Source organism: Oncorhynchus mykiss, chromosome 26, assembly GCF_013265735.2.
Source record: "Oncorhynchus mykiss isolate Arlee chromosome 26, USDA_OmykA_1.1, whole genome shotgun sequence".
Classification (NCBI taxonomy): Eukaryota; Metazoa; Chordata; class Actinopteri; order Salmoniformes; family Salmonidae; genus Oncorhynchus; species Oncorhynchus mykiss.
Genome location: NC_048590.1, coordinates 43,326,599 through 43,347,489, shown reverse-complemented (window position 1 = coordinate 43,347,489; position 20,891 = coordinate 43,326,599). Strand labels below are relative to the sequence as shown.

Sequence of the window (20,891 nt, the reverse complement as noted above, 5' to 3'; positions counted from 1 at the left end):
CTTAGGGTCCCCAAAAGGCTCGGCCTTGTTAGCTAGCAACAACAGTCTCTTTAAGAGCTGATCTGGGGTCAGTCTCACCTCCTCCACAAGTGACAGAGCAGGGGAAGAAGTCAGTCTCTCTCCACTGGTACCTGATTGGTTGATAGAACAGGAACTGGACCATCGTGTCCTTCGGAGCAGCGTATTTCACCTGGAGAGAACACACACTGTTGGACACAGACGCACACTCACACAATCACGTGCACGCACTCACACATCCATATCTAAAGATGTCTAGAGATCTAGACATGTTTAGAAAGATTATTGAGATTTAAGACTCAAACTCAGTCACTGGCCTTAGAACTCAGTGTATAAAGTCGTAAGACTCAATGTCTGAACAGACTCGGGTGCCAACATGAACCAGCCCAATCCTCATTTTCATGCAGAACATTCATCAGAAGAACGTCTCGCAATCAAGCATTTGGACCACATTCCCTTCTAGTATCCCTTTACTTAAATGAATTATTTCAACATTAATAATCACATTGAATAAACAAGGATTTGCTGACATCAGATGAAAGTAGAAGTTATTTTATAAACTAAACATTTGTGATGTGGGTAATGTGTAGGTCATTTATGTCGCTGGCGCTGTAGGCGCCGGTCCAAATCCTATGTTATGTCATTGTGTCATTGGTTCCATGTGAAAGACAGCAGAACCCTTTTACCTTTATAGTGCACTCATTTTAAAAGTTGTGGACTAGAAAGGGATAAGGGCGCCATTTAGCAGGCAGCCTAGGCCTACATACTAGTATCTGCTATGGAATTCACACAGGGCCTGATTTTCAGACTATGATGATCATGATGAAGATAATGCTAACGATGATGATGATGATTAGGAGAGCCATGGCACGCAGTGTTTTATTGCCACAGAAATGGGAGTCGTGTCATGTTTGTGCAATGCTTTGATAACCTCAATGACATGGGAGAGAGCTTAGGTAGTGTCCCAAATGGAACCCAATCCCCTGAAGTACATGACTTAAAAGTGCACTATGTCAAAGGTAGTGCACTACAAAGGGAATATGGTGGGATTTGGGACGCAACCTGACTTGTGGGTGTAATCAGCATACTTCACTAACATGCAATGTGTATGTATTGGCAAGGGCTTTCTCTACAAAATTGTCATCAATCTGTTCAGTATTCTGACGATGTAAAAGAATGGTCATTTACAAAAACAATATTGATATGGTTACTCAGATTACAACATCTAAGAACACAAAAAAGACTTTCAGAATCATAAGAGAAATTGAGAAATGACTCTTGGATGATGTAGGTATGCATTTCCCTCATGAATGATGTAGGTAGACGTTTCCATCAGCTCCTCTTCCTCGTGTCACCTTGATGATGTAATCGGCTCCCAGAGGTCCTTGTGTCCTGAGCGTCTGTCTGTCTGTCCCTTTCTGGTAGTCCACGGTGGTGTTGCCGATGATGTAGGAACCGGGAGAGACCAGACTGTGCTCCTCTCTATGACCCTGCAGAGACTGGGTCTCGATTACTGCAGGGGGGGGGGGGGGGGGGGGGGGGGAGAGAGAGAGAGAGAGAGAGAGAGAGAGAGAGAGGGGGGGGGGGAAGAGAGAATGAGAAAGAGAGAGGTGGAGAGATCGAGGGAGAGAGAGAAAGAGACACACAAACACATAATGAGGTAAATCTGGATGTATAAAGTCCATCAGCAGTACTCCGCACACCAAGAACAGTTGATAACGGTGTTGATGTAGATCACAGAGAGTGGTTTTAACCTTGTCTGAAAGCTGAACACAGCAGACGGTAGTTAAGCTGCTGAAGTAACGTCTAACCTTCAGCTCGGCGAGTTAACACTGTTTGCTGTGTGTGTGTGTGTGTGTGTGTGTGTGTGTGTGTGTGTGTGTGTATGTGTGTGTGTGTGTGTGTGTGTGTGTGTATGCGCTCACTCTCATGATTCCCACCTATACATGAATGGACCAGTGCCCATATTCATAAAGTGTATCGGAGTAGGAGTGCTGGGATTAGTTTGTCCTTTTAGATCACAATGTATAAGATTTACAGTGGGGCAAAAAAGTATTTAGTCAGCCACCAATTGTGCAAGTTCTCCCACTTAAAAAGATGGGAGAGGCCTGTCAGTTTCATCATAGGTACACTTCAACTATGGCAGACAAAATGATAAAAAGAATTCTGCAGAAAATCACATTGTAGGATTTTTAATGAATGTATTTGCAAATTATGGTGGAAAATAAGTATTTGGTCAATAACAAAAGTTTATCTCAATAGTTTGTTATATTCAATAGTTTGTTATATGATGGTAGGCTTTGTTACTTTGGTCCCAGCTCTCTGCAGGTCATTCACTAGGTCCCCCCGTGTGGTTCTGGGATTTTTGCTCACCGTTCTTGTGATCATTTTGAGCCCACGGGGTGAGATCTTGCGTGGAGCCCCAGATCGAGGGAGATTATCAGTGGTCTTGTATGTCTTCCATTTCCTAATAATTGCTCCCACAGTTGATTTCTTCAAACCAAGCTGCTTACCTATTGCAGATTCAGTCTTCCCAGCCTGGTGCAGGTCTACAATTTTGTTTCTGGTGTCCTTTGACAGCTCTTTGGTCTTGGCCATAGTGGAGTTTGGAGTGTGACTGTTTGAGGTTGTGGACAGGTGTCTTTTATACTGATAAGTTCAAACAGGTGCCATTAATACAGGTAACGAACGAGTGGAGGACAGAGGAGCCTCTTAAAGAAGAAGTTACAGGTCTGTGAGAGCCAGAAATCTTGCTTGTTTGTAGGTGACCAAATACTTATTTTCCACCATAATTTGCAAGTAAATTCATAAAAAATCCTACAATGTGATTTTCAAGATTTTTTTTCTCATTTTGTCTGTCATAGTTGAAGTGTACCTATGATGAAAATTACAGGCCTCTCTCATCTTTTTATGTGGGAGAACTTGCACAATTGGTGGCTGACTAAATACTTTTTTGCCCCACTGTATATGGGCAACGGGGACCTGATCCTAGATCAGCACTCCTACTCTAAGACGCTTTATGAATATGGACCCAATACACGAAGGCTAAGATAAAGGTCACGATGCTAACAGTTTAATAGTAAAAAGATCTAACAATAGAGACTTCATCATCTCCAATGACAGTCATAAATGTGTGACTCTTTGAATGTCTATTGGCCAAACGACTGAGTGGGTGTGAGAAAATAAACAGTGAATTTGATAAGAGTAATTTCTCGTAGAGACATAATCATATTCAGCTGTCCCACAGCACAGCATCGGCCGTTCTTCTTGTCATCCCCCTCTCTCTCTCTTTATTTGTCTTTCTCTAACATATGTGTTTCTCACAAAATCTTTTATGAGGGGGAAGATTCAAACGTCTTCCCAAAACAATGTTTTACATTAGAGATGAATGGAATCACTAACATTTCAACAAACTCTCAATTCACGTTCAACAAATGTTTCTGCAAAGGCCCAGGCATGTTTAATGTATTTTCAACATCAATTATACAGTACATCACAAATGAGAATTTAGAATTTCACAACTTGAAATAATTAACCACAACGTAGCCCTTTGCCATATCACAAAAATAAGCCATTTGTAAGCCAAATAGCCTTTTAAGAAAAGCCCCAAGGTGAAAATATGATACCACTTCTCTCAAACCGCTCCTAACAGTATTTAGTTTCAGTGGAGTTTGTGAACTTGAAGCTGGGTTCCAGAGGCTTTACATTTCTCAAATCAGCTTTTATTCTGCTCTCCTTTACTGGGTTTTACTCTGCTCTCCTTTACTGGGTTTTACTCTGCTCTCCTTTACTGGGTTTTATTCTGCTCTCCTTTACTGGGTTTTATTCTGCTCTCCTTTACTGGGTTTTATTCTGCTCTCCTTTACTGGGTTTTACTCTGCTCTTTTTTACTGGGTTTTATTCTGCTCTCCTTTACTGGGTTTTATTCTGCTCTCCTTTACTGGGTTTTATTCTGCTCTCCTTTACGGGGTTTTACTCTGCTCTCCTTTACTGGGGTTTACTCTGCTCTCCTTTACTGGGTTTACTCTGCTCTCCTTTACTGGGATTTACTCTGCTCTCCTTTACTGGGTTTTACTCTGCTCTCCTTTACTGGGTTTTATTCTGCTCTCCTTTACTGGGATTTACTCTGCTCTCCTTTACTGGGTTTTACTCTGCTCTCCTTTACTGGGTTTTACTCTGCTCTCCTTTACTGGGTTTTATTCTGCTCTCCTTTACCGGGTTTTATTCTGCTCTCTTTTACGGGGTTTTACTCTGCTCTCCTTTACTGGGTTTTACTCTGCTCTCCTTTACTGGGTTTTACTCTGCTCTCCTTTACTGGGTTTTACTCTGCTCTCCTTTACTGGGTTTCATTCTGCTCTCCTTTACTGGGTTTTACTCTGCTCTCCTTTACTGGGTTTTATTCCGCTCTCCTTTACCGGGTTTCATTCTGCTCTCCTTTACTGGGTTTTATTCTGCTCTCCTTTACTGGGTTTTACTCTGCTCTCCTTTACTGGGTTTTATTCTGCTCTCCTTTATGGGGTTTTACTCTGCTCTCCTTTACTGGGTTTTATTCTGCTCTCCTTTACTGGGTTTTACTCTGCTCTCCTTTACTGGGTTTTATTCTGCTCTCCTTTACGGGGTTTTATTCTGCTCTCCTTTACTGGGTTTTACTCTGCTCTCCTTTACGGGGTTTTACTCTGCTCTCCTTTACCGGGTTTTACTCTGCTCTCCTTTACTGGGTTTTACTCTGCTCTCCTTTACTGGGTTGTACTCTGCTCTCCTTTCAGGGGTTTTACTCTGCTCTCCTTTACTGGGTTTTACTCTGCTCTCCTTTACTGGGTTTTACTCTGCTCTCCTTTCAGGGGTTTTACTCTGCTCTCCTTTACTGGGTTTTACTCTGCTCTCCTTTACTGGGTTTTATTCTGCTCTCCTTTACTGGGTTTTATTCTGCTCTCCTTTACTGGGTTTTACTCTGCTCTCCTTTACTGGGTTTTACTCTGCTCTCCTTTACTCTCCTTTTTCACGTCACTGTTCTTTTCCTTCTCCATGTCGGCCTCGCTAGTCTCCTGATAGTTGATAAACGATCTGTTAAAGTAATTCGAAGGTTACTCCAAACCCTTGTTTTGTAACATCTGACAAAACACACATCCACTTAAACATGTGGAGTTGTAGGGGTGTATTATGATGTTGGCCACCAACGAGGCAGCTGGAGTTAGTCATGTCTCCTGTGGAATCAGAGACACACGCACACACACACACACACACACACACATACACACATACACACACACAGACACACACACACATACACACACACACACACACACACCACACAGTGCTCAGACATACACTTGAAGCAGTCTCGCACACATGCACGGAGCGCTCTCACATGCACACGCACACACACACTCACACATAGGAAATACATCCCATAAATCTGAAATGCATGAGCTCCCAACACAAGCCAACAGAGAGGAGAGGAGAGAACTCTGTCTCTCTCAGCACTGCTTTTTAGAACCTCATTGGAACACTCTGGAATCTCTGAACATTCTTGAATGGCAAAGCATGACGTGTGTGTGTGTGTGTGTGTGTGTGTGTGTGTGTGTGTGTGTGTGTGTGTGTGTGTGTGTGTGTGCGCACATATCAGAGTGGCTCGTTGTCAGTGTGGTATGTGATTCTCACAGTGCTGGGCGGAGTTAGACATAACGTGATGACTTCCTCTATAAATCACTAGCACTGATCAGCTGCCAGTAGAACATTTGTTAGCCCAGATGTTTAGAGAGAAAGCGAGACCAAGAGAAAGTGTGTGTGGTTGTTTGTGTGTGTGTGTGTGCAGGTTGGACAGCCCCTTGAACAGTGAAGTACTCACCTATGACATCAGGTCCCTTGGAGCTGACTCTCAAACTCCTGCTTCCCAAGGGGACTTCCAGCACTGTCTTCACAGCTGTAGGACAAAGTAGATTTTATTTAGACTACTCAACAAATGCCAAAATGTCTCCACAATAACCCAAATCTCAACAAATTCCCGAACACATACAATTGCCACAGTATACTTAAATGTCAGCACAATACACAGAAATGTCTCCACAATACAAAAAATGTCCTCAGATAAAATGTCATCAGATAAAATGTCCTCAGATAAAATGTCCTCAGATAAAATGTCCTCAGATAAAATGTCCTCAGATAAAATGTCCTCAGATAAAATGTCCTCAGATAAAATGTCCTCAGATAAAATGTCCTCAGATAAAATGTCCTCAGAATACACAAGACACTCTTAGAATACAATACACCAAATGTCCTAAAGAAATACACGCTTAGTTCATCTGGAAATAGATATGGCAGATACAGACGTAATTAATAGATGGTCTCTCAACACGACACATTTCTGAGTGTAACAATAGTCCACTAAGCTGTTGGGTAGATAGCACTCTCACACCTGAGTTCCTGTTGCAGGTGTGGGAATAATGGGACAACTTTAAAGCAAAGACACTTAGCTCTTCCTCTTATCACTTATTTTATTAAAGCTGACGTGTCTTCCTCTTCGTCAGAGCTTTTGCTGAAAGCCAAGAGGCTGAAACGTCAGTTTTAATAAAGGGAGACAATTAAAAAGCTTGTAAGTGATAGGAGAAAGAGCAGTCTGCAGGTTTCTTTTCCCTTTTAGGGTAAACAAATGAAGCAATCTTTTCCTGTTCTTATTATGGAGCTGGCGTGACTGTTTCCTCCCTGTTTCAGTTGATTTGTACAATGAACTCCTTTTGGCTTCAGATCTCACCATGAACATGAACATCAGTAAATAAAGTTGGGCCGGTCCTAAATGGTACCCTATTCCCTATATAGTGCACTACCTTTGACTGGGACCCCATAGGGCTCTGTCATGTAGGGAATAAGGCGCCCTAATGGGACACAGCCAGTGTGTAGGAGTTCTACTTCAGTTGGCAGATCATACTGACCTTCAGTGTCTTATCAACAACGGGGGTTGGTGAGGTCAAAGGAAAGTGTGTTGAAACACTTCCAGCAACCGATTAAGCATTCAGTCCATGTAAATATATATATATATATATATATATATATGACAACACATTTTATGAGGTCAAATAGAACTGTGTCGAAACTATTTTGTTTCAAAGTGGAATGAAATAATGTATCTGTGATGTATCTCGAGAAGTAGCAGTGTTGAAAAACCTAGAGTGACCGTTGGATGGTAAAAGCATGGTCAGAGTCCCAAGTGACAGCCTAGGGGCCCTGGTCAAATGTAGTGTACTATACAGGAATGGGGTGCCATTTGGGACGTAGGCCAAGACTGTGACAAGGAATGTTCTTCCAAGGAGAAACATGGAATTGGAGTTTACTAACCAGAGAGGAAAAATGATAACCCGTATTTCTCCCTCTGCAGTCTGTAATGTGCCAATTCTAAATGTGTTCATGTGAAAACAGAACAACAACAGTGTACAGTAGAATATAGTACAGTAGAATATAGTACAGTAGAAAATGTGTCCAATATAGTATGACCTCCTACAGCAGTCAAATATGAGATTAGGCAAGAAGGGTTTGTGTGTGTATATATGTGTGTATATGTGTATTTGTGTTCCTGTGTGTGTGTGTATTTGTGTTCCCGTGTGTGTGTGTGTGTGTGTGTGTGTGTGTGTGTGTGTGTGTGTGTGTGTGTGTGTGTGTGTGTGTGTGTGTGTGTGTGTGTGCGTGTGTGTGTGTGTGTGTGTGCGTGTGTGTGTGTGTGTATTTGTGTTTACACGTGTTTGTATGTGTGTGTGTCACTGGGGCATATCACTTTCTACTCAGACTCTGAGGTTTAGTTTTCCAGTGGAGAGATAAACCAGGTGATAACATCTGATATCTACTGTAGAAACACCTTGTGACAGTCACGTTAACACCCCCCTCCAACCAGGTGATAACATCTGATATCTACTCTAAAAACACCTTGTAACAGTCACGTTAACACCCCCCTCCAACCAGGTGATAACATCTGATGTCTACTGTAGAAACACCTTGTAACAGTCACGTTAACAACCCCCCCCCCCCCCCTCCAACCAGGTGATAACATCTGATGTCTACTGTAGAAACACCTTGTGACAGTCACGTTAACACCCCCCTCCAACCAGGTGATAACATCTGATGTCTACTGTAAAAACACCTTGTGACAGTCACGTTAACAACCCCATCCCCCTCCAACCAGGTGATAACATCTGATTTCTACTGTAGAAACACCGTGTGACAGTCACGTTAACACCCCCCCTCCTCCAACCAGGTGGTAACATCTGATATCTACTGTAGAAACACCTTGTGACAGTCACGTTAACACCCCCTCCAACCAGGTGATAACATCTGATATCTACTGTAGAAACACCTTGTGACAGTCACGTTAACACCCCCCTCCCCCTCCAACCAGGTGATAACATCTGATATCTACTGTAGAAACACCTTGTGACAGTCACGTTAACAACCCCCCCTCCAACCAGGTGATAACATCTGATATCTACTGTAGAAACACCTTGTAACAGTCACGTTAACAACACCCCCCTCCAACCAGGTGATAACATCTGATATCTACTGTAGAAACACCGTGTGACAGTCACGTTAACAACCCCCCCTCCAACCAGGTGATAACATCTGATATATACTGTAGAAACACCTTGTGACAGTCACGTTAACACCCCCCTCCAACCAGGGGATAACATCTGATATCTACTGTAGAAACACCTTGTGACAGTCACGTTAACAACCCCCTCCCCCTCCAACCAGGTGATAACATCTGATATCTACTGTAGAAACACCTTGTGACAGTCACGTTAACACCCCCCTCCAACCAGGGGATAACATCTGATATCTACTGTAGAAACACCTTGTAACAGTCACGTTAACACCCTCCTCCAACCAAGTGATAACATCTGATGTCTACTGTAGAAACACCTTGTGACAGTCACGTTAACAACCCCCCCTCCTCCAACCAAGTGATAACATCTGATGTCTACTGTAGAAACACCTTGTGACAGTCACGTTAACACCCTCCTCCAACCAAGTGATAACATCTGATATCTACTGTAGAAACACCTTGTGACAGTCACGTTAACACCCCCTCCAACCAGGTGATAACATCTGATATCTACTGTAGAAACACCTTGTAACAGTCACGTTAACAACACCCCCCTCCAACCAGGTGATAACATCTGATGTCTACTGTAGAAACACCTTGTAACAGTCACGTTAACACCCCCCCTCCTCCAACCAGGGGCTAACATCTGATATCTACTGTATAAACACCTTGTGACAGTCACATTAACAACCCCCTCCCCCTCCAACCAGGTGATAACATCTGATATCTACTGTAGAAACACCTTGTAACAGTCACGTTAACACCCCCCTCCAACCAGGTGATAACATCTGATGTCTACTGTAGAAACACCTTGTGACAGTCACGTTAACACCCCCCCCCCTCCAACCAGGGATAACATCTGATATCTACTGTAGAAACACCTTGTGACAGTCACGTTAACACCCCCCTCCAACCAGGTGATAACATCTGATATCTACTGTAGAAACACCTTGTGACAGTCACGTTAACACCCCCCTCCAACCAGGTGATAACATCTGATATCTACTGTAGAAACACCTTGTAACAGTCACGTTAACACCCCCTCCAACCAGGTGATAACATCTGATGTCTACTGTAGAAACACCTTGTGACAGTCACGTTAACACCCCCCCCCCCCCTCCTCCAACCAAGTGATAACATCTGATGTCTACTGTAGAAACACCTTGTAACAGTCACGTTAACAACCCCCCCTCCTCCAACCAGGTGATAACATCTGATATCTACTGTAGAAACACCTTGTGACAGTCACGTTAACACCCCCCTCCAACCAGGTGATAACATCTGATATCTACTGTAGAAACACCTTGTGACAGTCACGTTAACAACCCCCCCTCCAACCAGGTGATAACATCTGATATCTACTGTAGAAACACCTTGTAACAGTCACGTTAACAACACCCCCCTCCAACCAGGTGATAACATCTGATATCTACTGTAGAAACACCGTGTGACAGTCACGTTAACAACCCCCCCTCCAACCAGGTGATAACATCTGATATATACTGTAGAAACACCTTGTGACAGTCACGTTAACACCCCCCTCCAACCAGGGGATAACATCTGATATCTACTGTAGAAACACCTTGTGACAGTCACGTTAACAACCCCCTCCCCCTCCAACCAGGTGATAACATCTGATATCTACTGTAGAAACACCTTGTGACAGTCACGTTAACACCCCCCTCCAACCAGGGGATAACATCTGATATCTACTGTAGAAACACCTTGTAACAGTCACGTTAACACCCCCCTCCAACCAGGGGATAACATCTGATATCTACTGTAGAAACACCTTGTGACAGTCACGTTAACAACCCCCCCTCCAACCAGGTGATAACATCTGATATCTACTGTAGAAACACCTTGTGACAGTCACGTTAACACCCCCCTCCAACCAAGTGATAACATCTGATATCTACTGTAGAAACACCTTGTGACAGTCACATTAACAACCCCCCCTCCAACCAGGGGATAACATCTGATGTCTACTGTAGAAACACCTTGTGACAGTCACGTTAACACCCCCTCCAACCAAGTGATAACATCTGATATCTACTGTAGAAACACCTTGTGACAGTCACATTAACAACCCCCCCTCCAACCAGGGGATAACATCTGATGTCTACTGTAGAAACACCTTGTGACAGTCACGTTAACACCCCCCTCCAACCAGGTGATAACATCTGATATCTACTGTAGAAACACCTTGTAACAGTCACGTTAACACCCTCCTCCAACCAAGTGATAACATCTGATGTCTACTGTAGAAACACCTTGTGACAGTCACGTTAACAACCCCCCCTCCTCCAACCAAGTGATAACATCTGATGTCTACTGTAGAAACACCTTGTGACAGTCACGTTAACACCCTCCTCCAACCAAGTGATAACATCTGATATCTACTGTAGAAACACCTTGTGACAGTCACGTTAACACCCCCTCCAACCAGGTGATAACATCTGATATCTACTGTAGAAACACCTTGTAACAGTCACGTTAACACCCCCCTCCAACCAGGTGATAACATCTGATATCTACTGTAGAAACACCTTGTGACAGTCACGTTAACAACCCCCCCTCTTCCAACCAAGTGATAACATCTGATGTCTACTGTAGAAACACCTTGTGACAGTCACGTTAACACCCCCCTCCAACCAGGTGATAACATCTGATATCTACTGTAGAAACACCTTGTGACAGTCACGTTAACAACCCCCCCTCTTCCAACCAAGTGATAACATCTGATATCTACTGTAGAAACACCTTGTGACAGTCACGTTAACACCCCCTCCAACCAGGTGATAACATCTGATATCTACTGTAGAAACACCTTGTAACAGTCACGTTAACACCCCCCTCCAACCAGGTGATAACATCTGATATCTACTGTAGAAACACCTTGTGACAGTCACGTTAACAACCCCCCCTCTTCCAACCAAGTGATAACATCTGATGTCTACTGTAGAAACACCTTGTGACAGTCACGTTAACACCCTCCTCCAACCAAGTGATAACATCTGATGTCTACTGTAGAAACACCTTGTGACAGTCACGTTAACAACCCCCCCTCCTCCAACCAGGTGATAACATCTGATATCTACTGTAGAAACACCTTGTGACAGTCACGTTAACACCCTCCTCCAACCAAGTGATAACATCTGATATCTACTGTAGAAACACCTTGTGACAGTCACGTTAACAACCCCCCCTCCTCCAACCAGGTGATAACATCTGATATCTACTGTAGAAACACCTTGTGACAGTCACGTTAACACCCCCCTCCAACCAGGTGATAACATCTGATGTCTACTGTAGAAACACCTTGTGACAGTCACGTTAACACCCTCCTCCAACCAAGTGATAACATCTGATATCTACTGTAGAAACACCTTGTGACAGTCACGTTAACACCCCCCTCCAACCAAGTGATAACATCTGATATCTACTGTAGAAACACCTTGTGACAGTCACGTTAACACCCCCTCCAACCAGGTGATAACATCTGATATCTACTGTAGAAACACCTTGTAACAGTCACGTTAACACCCTCCTCCAACCAAGTGATAACATCTGATGTCTACTGTAGAAACACCTTGTGACAGTCACGTTAACAACCCCCCCTCCTCCAACCAGGTGATAACATCTGATGTCTACTGTAGAAACACCTTGTGACAGTCACGTTAACACCCTCCTCCAACCAGGGGATAACATCTGATATCTACTGTAGAAACACCTTGTGACAGTCACGTTAACACCCCCCTCCAACCAGGGGATAACATCTGATATCTACTGTAGAAACACCTTGTGACAGTCACGTTAACACCCCCTCCAACCAGGTGATAACATCTGATGTCTACTGTAGAAACACCTTGTGACAGTCACGTTAACACCCCCCTCCAACCAGGTGATAACATCTGATATCTACTGTAGAAACACCTTGTGACAGTCACGTTAACACCCCCCCTCCAACCAGGTGATAACATCTGATGTCTACTGTAGAAACACCTTGTGACAGTCACGTTAACACCCCCCTCCCCCTCCAACCAGGTGATAACATCTGATGTCTACTGTAGAAACACCTTGTGACAGTCACGTTAACACCCCCCTCCCCCTCCAACCAGGTGATAACATCTGATGTCTACTGTAGAAACACCTTGTAACAGTCACGTTAACACCCTCCTCCAACCAAGTGATAACATCTGATGTCTACTGTAGAAACACCTTGTGACAGTCACGTTAACAACCCCCCCTCCTCCAACCAGGTGATAACATCTGATGTCTACTGTAGAAACACCTTGTGACAGTCACGTTAACAACCCTCCTCCAACCAGGGGATAACATCTGATATCTACTGTAGAAACACCTTGTGACAGTCACGTTAACACCCCCCTCCAACCAGGGGATAACATCTGATATCTACTGTAGAAACACCTTCAGACAGTCACGTTAACACCCCCCTCCCCCTCCAACCAGGTGATAACATCTGATTTCTACTGTAGAAACACCGTGTGACAGTCACGTTAACACCCCCCCTCCTCCAACCAGGTGGTAACATCTGATATCTACTGTAGAAACACCTTGTAACAGTCACGTTAACACCCCCCTCCAACCAGGTGATAACATCTGATATCTACTGTAGAAACACCTTGTGACAGTCACGTTAACACCCCCTCCAACCAGGTGATAACATCTGATGTCTACTGTAGAAACACCTTGTGACAGTCACGTTAACACCCCCCTCCAACCAGGTGATAACATCTGATATCTACTGTAGAAACACCTTGTGACAGTCACGTTAACACCCCCCCTCCAACCAGGTGATAACATCTGATGTCTACTGTAGAAACACCTTGTGACAGTCACGTTAACACCCCCCTCCCCCTCCAACCAGGTGATAACATCTGATGTCTACTGTAGAAACACCTTGTGACAGTCACGTTAACACCCCCCTCCCCCTCCAACCAGGTGATAACATCTGATGTCTACTGTAGAAACACCTTGTGACAGTCACGTTAACACCCCCCTCCCCCTCCAACCAGGTGATAACATCTGATGTCTACTGTAGAAACACCTTGTGACAGTCACGTTAACACCCCCCTCCCCCTCCAACCAGGTGATAACATCTGATATCTACTGTAGAAACACCTTGTAACAGTCACGTTAACAACCCCCCCTCCTCCAACCAGGTGATAACATCTGATATCTACTGTAGAAACACCTTGTGACAGTCACGTTAACACCCCCCTCCAACCAGGTGATAACATCTGATATCTACTGTAGAAACACCTTGTGACAGTCACGTTAACACCCCCTCCAACCAAGTGATAACATCTGATATCTACTGTAGAAACACCTTGTGACAGTCACGTTAACACCCCCTCCAACCAAGTGATAACATCTGATATCTACTGTAGAAACACCTTGTGACAGTCACGTTAAAACCCCCCTCCAACCAGGTGATAACATCTGATATCTACTGTAGAAACACCTTGTAACAGTCACGTTAACACCCCCCTCCAACCAGGTGATAACATCTGATGTCTACTGTAGAAACACCTTGTGACAGTCACGTTAACACCCCCCTCCAACCAGGTGATAACATCTGATATCTACTGTAGAAACACCTTGTAACAGTCACGTTAACACCCCCCTCCAACCAGGTGATAACATCTGATGTCTACTGTAGAAACACCTTGTGACAGTCACGTTAACACCCCCCTCCAACCAGGTGATAACATCTGATGTCTACTGTAGAAACACCTTGTGACAGTCACGTTAACACCCCCCTCCAACCAGGTGATAACATCTGATATCTACTGTAGAAACACCTTGTAACAGTCACGTTAACACCCCCCTCCAACCAGGTGATAACATCTGATGTCTACTGTAGAAACACCTTGTGACAGTCACGTTAACAACACCCCCCTCCAACCAGGTGATAACATCTGATGTCTACTGTAGAAACACCTTGTGACAGTCACGTTAACACCCCCCTCCCCCTCCAACCAGGGGATAACATCTGATGTCTACTGTAGAAACACCTTGTGACAGTCACGTTAACACCCCCCCCCCCCCCCCCCTCCAACCAGGTGATAACATCTGATGTCTACTGTAGAAACACCTTGTGACAGTCACGTTAACACCCCCCTCCAACCAGGGGATAACATCTGATGTCTACTGTAGAAACACCTTGTGACAGTCACGTTAACACCCCCCTCCAACCAGGGGATAACATCTGATATCTACTGTAGAAACACCTTCAGACAGTCACGTTAACAACCCCCCCCCCCCCCCCCTCCAACCAGGGGATAACATCTGATATCTACTGTAGAAACACCTTGTGACAGTCACGTTAACACCCCCCTCCAACCAGGGGATAACATCTGATGTCTACTGTAGAAACACCTTGTGACAGTCACGTTAACACCCCCCCCCCCCCTCCTCCAACCAGGTGATAACATCTGATGTCTACTGTAGAAACACCTTGTGACAGTCACGTTAACACCCCCCCCCCCCCCCCCCCCTCCAACCAGGTGATAACATCTGATGTCTACTGTAGAAACACCTTGTAACAGTCACGTTAACAACCCCCCCTCCTCCAACCAGGTGATAACATCTGATATCTACTGTAGAAACACCTTGTGACAGTCACGTTAACACCCCCCTCCAACCAGGTGATAACATCTGATATCTACTGTAGAAACACCTTGTGACAGTCACGTTAACACCCCCCCCCCCTCCAACCAGGGGATAACATCTGATATCTACTGTAGAAACACCTTGTGACAGTCACGTTAACACCCAACTCCAACCAGGGGATAACATCTGATATCTACTGTAGAAACACCTTGTAACAGTCACGTTAACAACACCCCCCTCCAACCAGGTGATAACATCTGATATCTACTGTAGAAACACCTTGTAACAGTCACGTTAACACCCCCCTCCAACCAGGTGATAACATCTGATATCTACTGTAGAAACACCTTGTAACAGTCACGTTAACACCCCCCTCCAACCAGGGGATAACATCTGATATATACTGTAGAAACACCTTGTAACAGTCACGTTAACACCCCCTCCAACCAGGTGATAACATCTGATGTCTACTGTAGAAACACCTTGTAACAGTCACGTTAACACCCCCCTCCAACCAGGTGATAACATCTGATGTCTACTGTAGAAACACCGTGTGACAGTCACGTTAACACCCCCCTCCCCCTCCAACCAGGTGATAACATCTGATATCTACTGTAGAAACACCTTGTGACAGTCACGTTAACAACACCCCCCTCCAACCAGGTGATAACATCTGATGTCTACTGTAGAAACACCTTGTGACAGTCACGTTAACAACACCCCCCTCCAACCAGGTGATAACATCATATATCTACTGTAGAAACACCTTGTGACAGTCACGTTAACACCCCCCTCCAACCAGGTGATAACATCTGATGTCTACTGTAGAAACACCTTGTGACAGTCACGTTAACACCCCCCCCCTCCTCCAACCAGGGGATAACATCTGATGTCTACTGTAGAAACACCTTGTGACAGTCACGTTAACAACACCCCCCTCCAACCAGGTGATAACATCATATATCTACTGTAGAAACACCTTGTGACAGTCACGTTAACACCCCCCTCCAACCAGGTGATAACATCTGATATCTACTGTAGAAACACCTTGTAACAGTCACGTTAACACCCCCCTCCAACCAGGTGATAACATCTGATATCTACTGTAGAAACACCTTGTAACAGTCACGTTAACACCCCCCTCCAACCAGGTGATAACATCTGATATCTACTGTAGAAACACCTTGTGACAGTCACGTTAACACCCCCCTCCAACCAGGTGATAACATCTGATATCTACTGTAGAAACACCTTGTGACAGTCACGTTAACACCCTCCTCCAACCAAGTGATAACATCTGATGTCTACTGTAGAAACACCTTGTGACAGTCACGTTAACAACACCCCCCTCCAACCAGGTGATAACATCTGATGTCTACTGTAGAAACACCTTGTGACAGTCACGTTAACACCCCCCTCCCCCTCCAACCAGGGGATAACATCTGATATCTACTGTAGAAACACCTTGTGACAGTCACGTTAACAACCCCCTCCAACCAGGTGATAACATCTGATATCTACTGTAGAAACACCTTGTGACAGTCACGTTAACACCCCCCTCCCCCTCCAACCAGGTGATAACATCTGATGTCTACTGTAGAAACACCTTGTGACAGTCACGTTAACACCCCCCTCCAACCAGGTGATAACATCATATATCTACTGTAGAAACACCTTGTGACAGTCACGTTAACACCCCCCCCCCCCCCCTCCTCCAACCAGGTGATAACATCTGATGTCTACTGTAGAAACACCTTGTGACAGTCACGTTAACACCCCCCCCCCCCCCCCTCCAACCAGGTGATAACATCTGATGTCTACTGTAGAAACACCTTGTGACAGTCACGTTAACACCCCCCTCCAACCAGGGGATAACATCTGATGTCTACTGTAGAAACACCTTGTGACAGTCACGTTAACACCCCCCTCCAACCAGGGGATAACATCTGATATCTACTGTAGAAACACCTTCAGACAGTCACGTTAACAACCCCCCCCCCCCCCCCTCCAACCAGGGGATAACATCTGATATCTACTGTAGAAACACCTTGTGACAGTCACGTTAACACCCCCCTCCAACCAGGGGATAACATCTGATGTCTACTGTAGAAACACCTTGTGACAGTCACGTTAACACCCCCCCCCTCCTCCAACCAGGTGATAACATCTGATGTCTACTGTAGAAACACCTTGTGACAGTCACGTTAACACCCCCCCCCCCCCCCCCCCCTCCAACCAGGTGATAACATCTGATGTCTACTGTAGAAACACCTTGTAACAGTCACGTTAACAACCCCCCCTCCTCCAACCAGGTGATAACATCTGATATCTACTGTAGAAACACCTTGTGACAGTCACGTTAACACCCCCCTCCAACCAGGTGATAACATCTGATATCTACTGTAGAAACACCTTGTGACAGTCACGTTAACACCCAACTCCAACCAGGGGATAACATCTGATATCTACTGTAGAAACACCTTGTAACAGTCACGTTAACAACACCCCCCTCCAACCAGGGGATAACATCTGATATCTACTGTAGAAACACCTTGTGACAGTCACGTTAACACCCCCCTCCAACCAGGTGATAACATCTGATATCTACTGTAGAAACACCTTGTGACAGTCACGTTAACAACCCCCTCCCCCTCCAACCAGGTGATAACATCTGATATCTACTGTAGAAACACCTTGTAACAGTCACGTTAACAACACCCCCCTCCAACCAGGTGATAACATCTGATATCTACTGTAGAAACACCTTGTAACAGTCACGTTAACACCCCCCTCCAACCAGGTGATAACATCTGATATCTACTGTAGAAACACCTTGTAACAGTCACGTTAACACCCAACTCCAACCAGGTGATAACATCTGATGTCTACTGTAGAAACACCTTGTGACAGTCACGTTAACACCCCCCCCTCCCCCTCCAACCAGGTGATAACATCTGATATCTACTGTAGAAACACCTTGTGACAGTCACATTAACAACCCCCCCTCCAACCAGGGGATAACATCTGATGTCTACTGTAGAAACACCTTGTAACAGTCACGTTAACACCCCCCTCCAACCAGGTGATAACATCTGATATCTACTGTAGAAACACCTTGTAACAGTCACGTTAACACCCCCCTCCAACCAGGTGATAACATCTGATGTCTACTGTAGAAACACCGTGTGACAGTCACGTTAACACCCCCCTCCCCCTCCAACCAGGTGATAACATCTGATATCTACTGTAGAAACACCTTGTGACAGTCACGTTAACAACACCCCCCTCCAACCAGGTGATAACATCTGATGTCTACTGTAGAAACACCTTGTGACAGTCACGTTAACACCCCCCTCCAACCAGGTGATAACATCTGATGTCTACTGTAGAAACACCTTGTGACAGTCACGTTAACACCCCCCCCCTCCTCCAACCAGGTGATAACATCTGATGTCTACTGTAGAAACACCTTGTGACAGTCACGTTAACACCCCCCCCCCCTCCAACCAGGTGATAACATCTGATGTCTACTGTAGAAACACCTTGTGACAGTCACGTTAACACCCCCCCCCCCCCTCCAACCAGGTGATAACATCTGATGTCTACTGTAGAAACACCTTGTGACAGTCACGTTAACACCCCCCTCCAACCAGGTGATAACATCTGATATCTACTGTAGAAACACCTTGTGACAGTCACGTTAACACCCCCCCCCCCTCCAACCAGGGATAACATCTGATGTCTACTGTAGAAACACCTTGTGACAGTCACATTAACAACCCCCCCTCCAAGCCCCATCCAGTGTCTCTATACTGTAAACCTCTCACAGGTAAAGTACAAGTAGCACAGAATGTGTGTGTGAACCTTTTCTCCCCGGTTCTCCCCACTCTTTCTCCCTGTACTCAACCCCCCGTCCTCCCCGGTTCTCCCCACTCTTTCTCCCTGTACTCAACCCCCCTGTCCTCCCCGGGTCTCCCCACTCTTTCTCCCTGTACTCAACCCCCCCGTCCTCCCCGGTTCTCCCCACTCTTTCTCCCTGTACTCAACCCTCCCGTCCTCCCCGGTTCTCCCCACTCTTTCTCCCTGTATTCAACCCCCCCGTCCTCCCCGGGTCTCCCCACTCTTTCTCCCGGTACTCAACCCCCCGTCCTCCCCGGTTCTCCCCACTCTTTCTCCCTGTACTCAACCCCCCCTTCCTCCCCGGTTCTCCCCACTCTTTCTCCCTGTACTCAACCCCCCCACCTCATCAATCTACACACAATACATCATAATGACAAAGCAAAAACAGGTTTTTAGACATTTTTGCTAATTTATAACAAATATATCACAAATATCACATTTACATAATTATTCAGACCCTTTACTCAGTACTTTGTTGAAGCCCCTTTGGTAGCAAATACAACTGCCAGTCTTCTTGCGTATGATGCTACAAGCTTGGCACACCTGTATTTGGGGAGTTTCTCCCATTCTTCTCTGTAGATCCTCTCAAGCTCTGTCAGGTTGGATGTCCCTCCAGAGATTTTTGATTGAGTTCAAGTCCGGGCTCTGGCTGGGCCACTCAAGGACATTCAGAGACTTGTCCCGAAGCCACTCCTGCGTTGTCTTGGTCTTGTTCTTAAGGTCGTTGTCCTGTTGGAAGGTGAACCTTCATCCCAGTCTGAGGTCCTGAGCGTTCTGGAGCAGGTTTGCATCAAGGATCTGTCTGTACTTTGCTCTGTTCATCTTGCCCTCAAGCCTGACTAGTCTCCCAGTTTCTGCTGCTGAAAAACTATGGGGATGGTATCAGGTTTAATCCAGATGTGACACTTGGCATTCAGGCCAAAGAGTTCAATCTTGTTTTTTGCTCTGACATGCACTGTCCACTGTGGGACCTTATATAGACAGGTGTGTGCCTTTCCAAATCATGTCCAATCAATTGAATTGACCACAGGTGGACTCCAATTAAGTTGTAGAAACATTTCAAGGATGATCAATGGAAACAGGATGCACCTGAGCTGATAGCAAAGGGTCTGAAAACGTATGTAAATAAGTGATCTCTGTTTTTTAGGGGGAGGGGGGAGAGGGGAATTGGGTGCAGTGCCTGAGGGTGATGGGGAGGGGGAGGGGGAGGGAGGATGGTGAGGAAGGGGGAGAGGGGAATTGGGTGCAGTGCCTGAGGGTGATGGGGAGGGGGAGGGAGAATGGTGATGGGGAAGAGGGGGAATGGGTGCAGTGCCTGAGGGTGATGAGGAGGGGGAGGGAGGATGGTGATGAAGGGGGAGAGGGGAATTGGGTGCAGTGCCTGAGGGTGATGGGGAGGGGGAGGGAGGATGGTGATGAAGGGGGGAGGGGGGAGGGGGAATGGGTGCAGTGCCTGAGGGTGATGGGGAGGGGGAGGGAGGATGGTGATGAAGGGGGAGAGTTACATCACTCTGGGTCATCTTCACCATCTGGAAGTCACATGACTGGGGCACAGGGCAGAGAGGGAGAAAGAGAGAGAGAGAAAGAGAAAGAGAGAGCGAGAGAGAAAGAGCGAGAGAAAGAGAGAGAGAGAGAGAGAGAGAGAGAGAGAGAGAGAGAGAAAGAGAGAGAGAGAGAGCAAGAGAAAGAGAGAGAAAGAAGAGAGAGAGTGACAGAGAGAGCGAGAGAAAGAGAGAGAGAGAAAAGG

The 20,891-nt window shown here is 45.5% G+C and overlaps 1 protein-coding gene across 3 annotated transcripts in view; it reads right to left on the bottom strand.

Annotated features, from left to right (window-relative positions):
- The window catches only part of LOC110506863 (ADAMTS-like protein 3), a 216,606-nt gene that overhangs the window by 78,374 nt on the left and 117,341 nt on the right, over positions 1–20,891 (bottom strand). For all 3 annotated transcript variants that reach the window (XM_036963478.1, XM_036963479.1, XM_036963480.1), the window contains exons 8-10: positions 5,867–5,941; positions 1,374–1,531; positions 79–190 (exon numbers count right to left, since the gene is read on the bottom strand). In XM_036963478.1, coding sequence (XP_036819373.1) covers positions 79–190; positions 1,374–1,531; positions 5,867–5,941 — 345 coding nt within the window. The remainder of the gene's footprint in view (positions 1–78; positions 191–1,373; positions 1,532–5,866; positions 5,942–20,891) is intronic.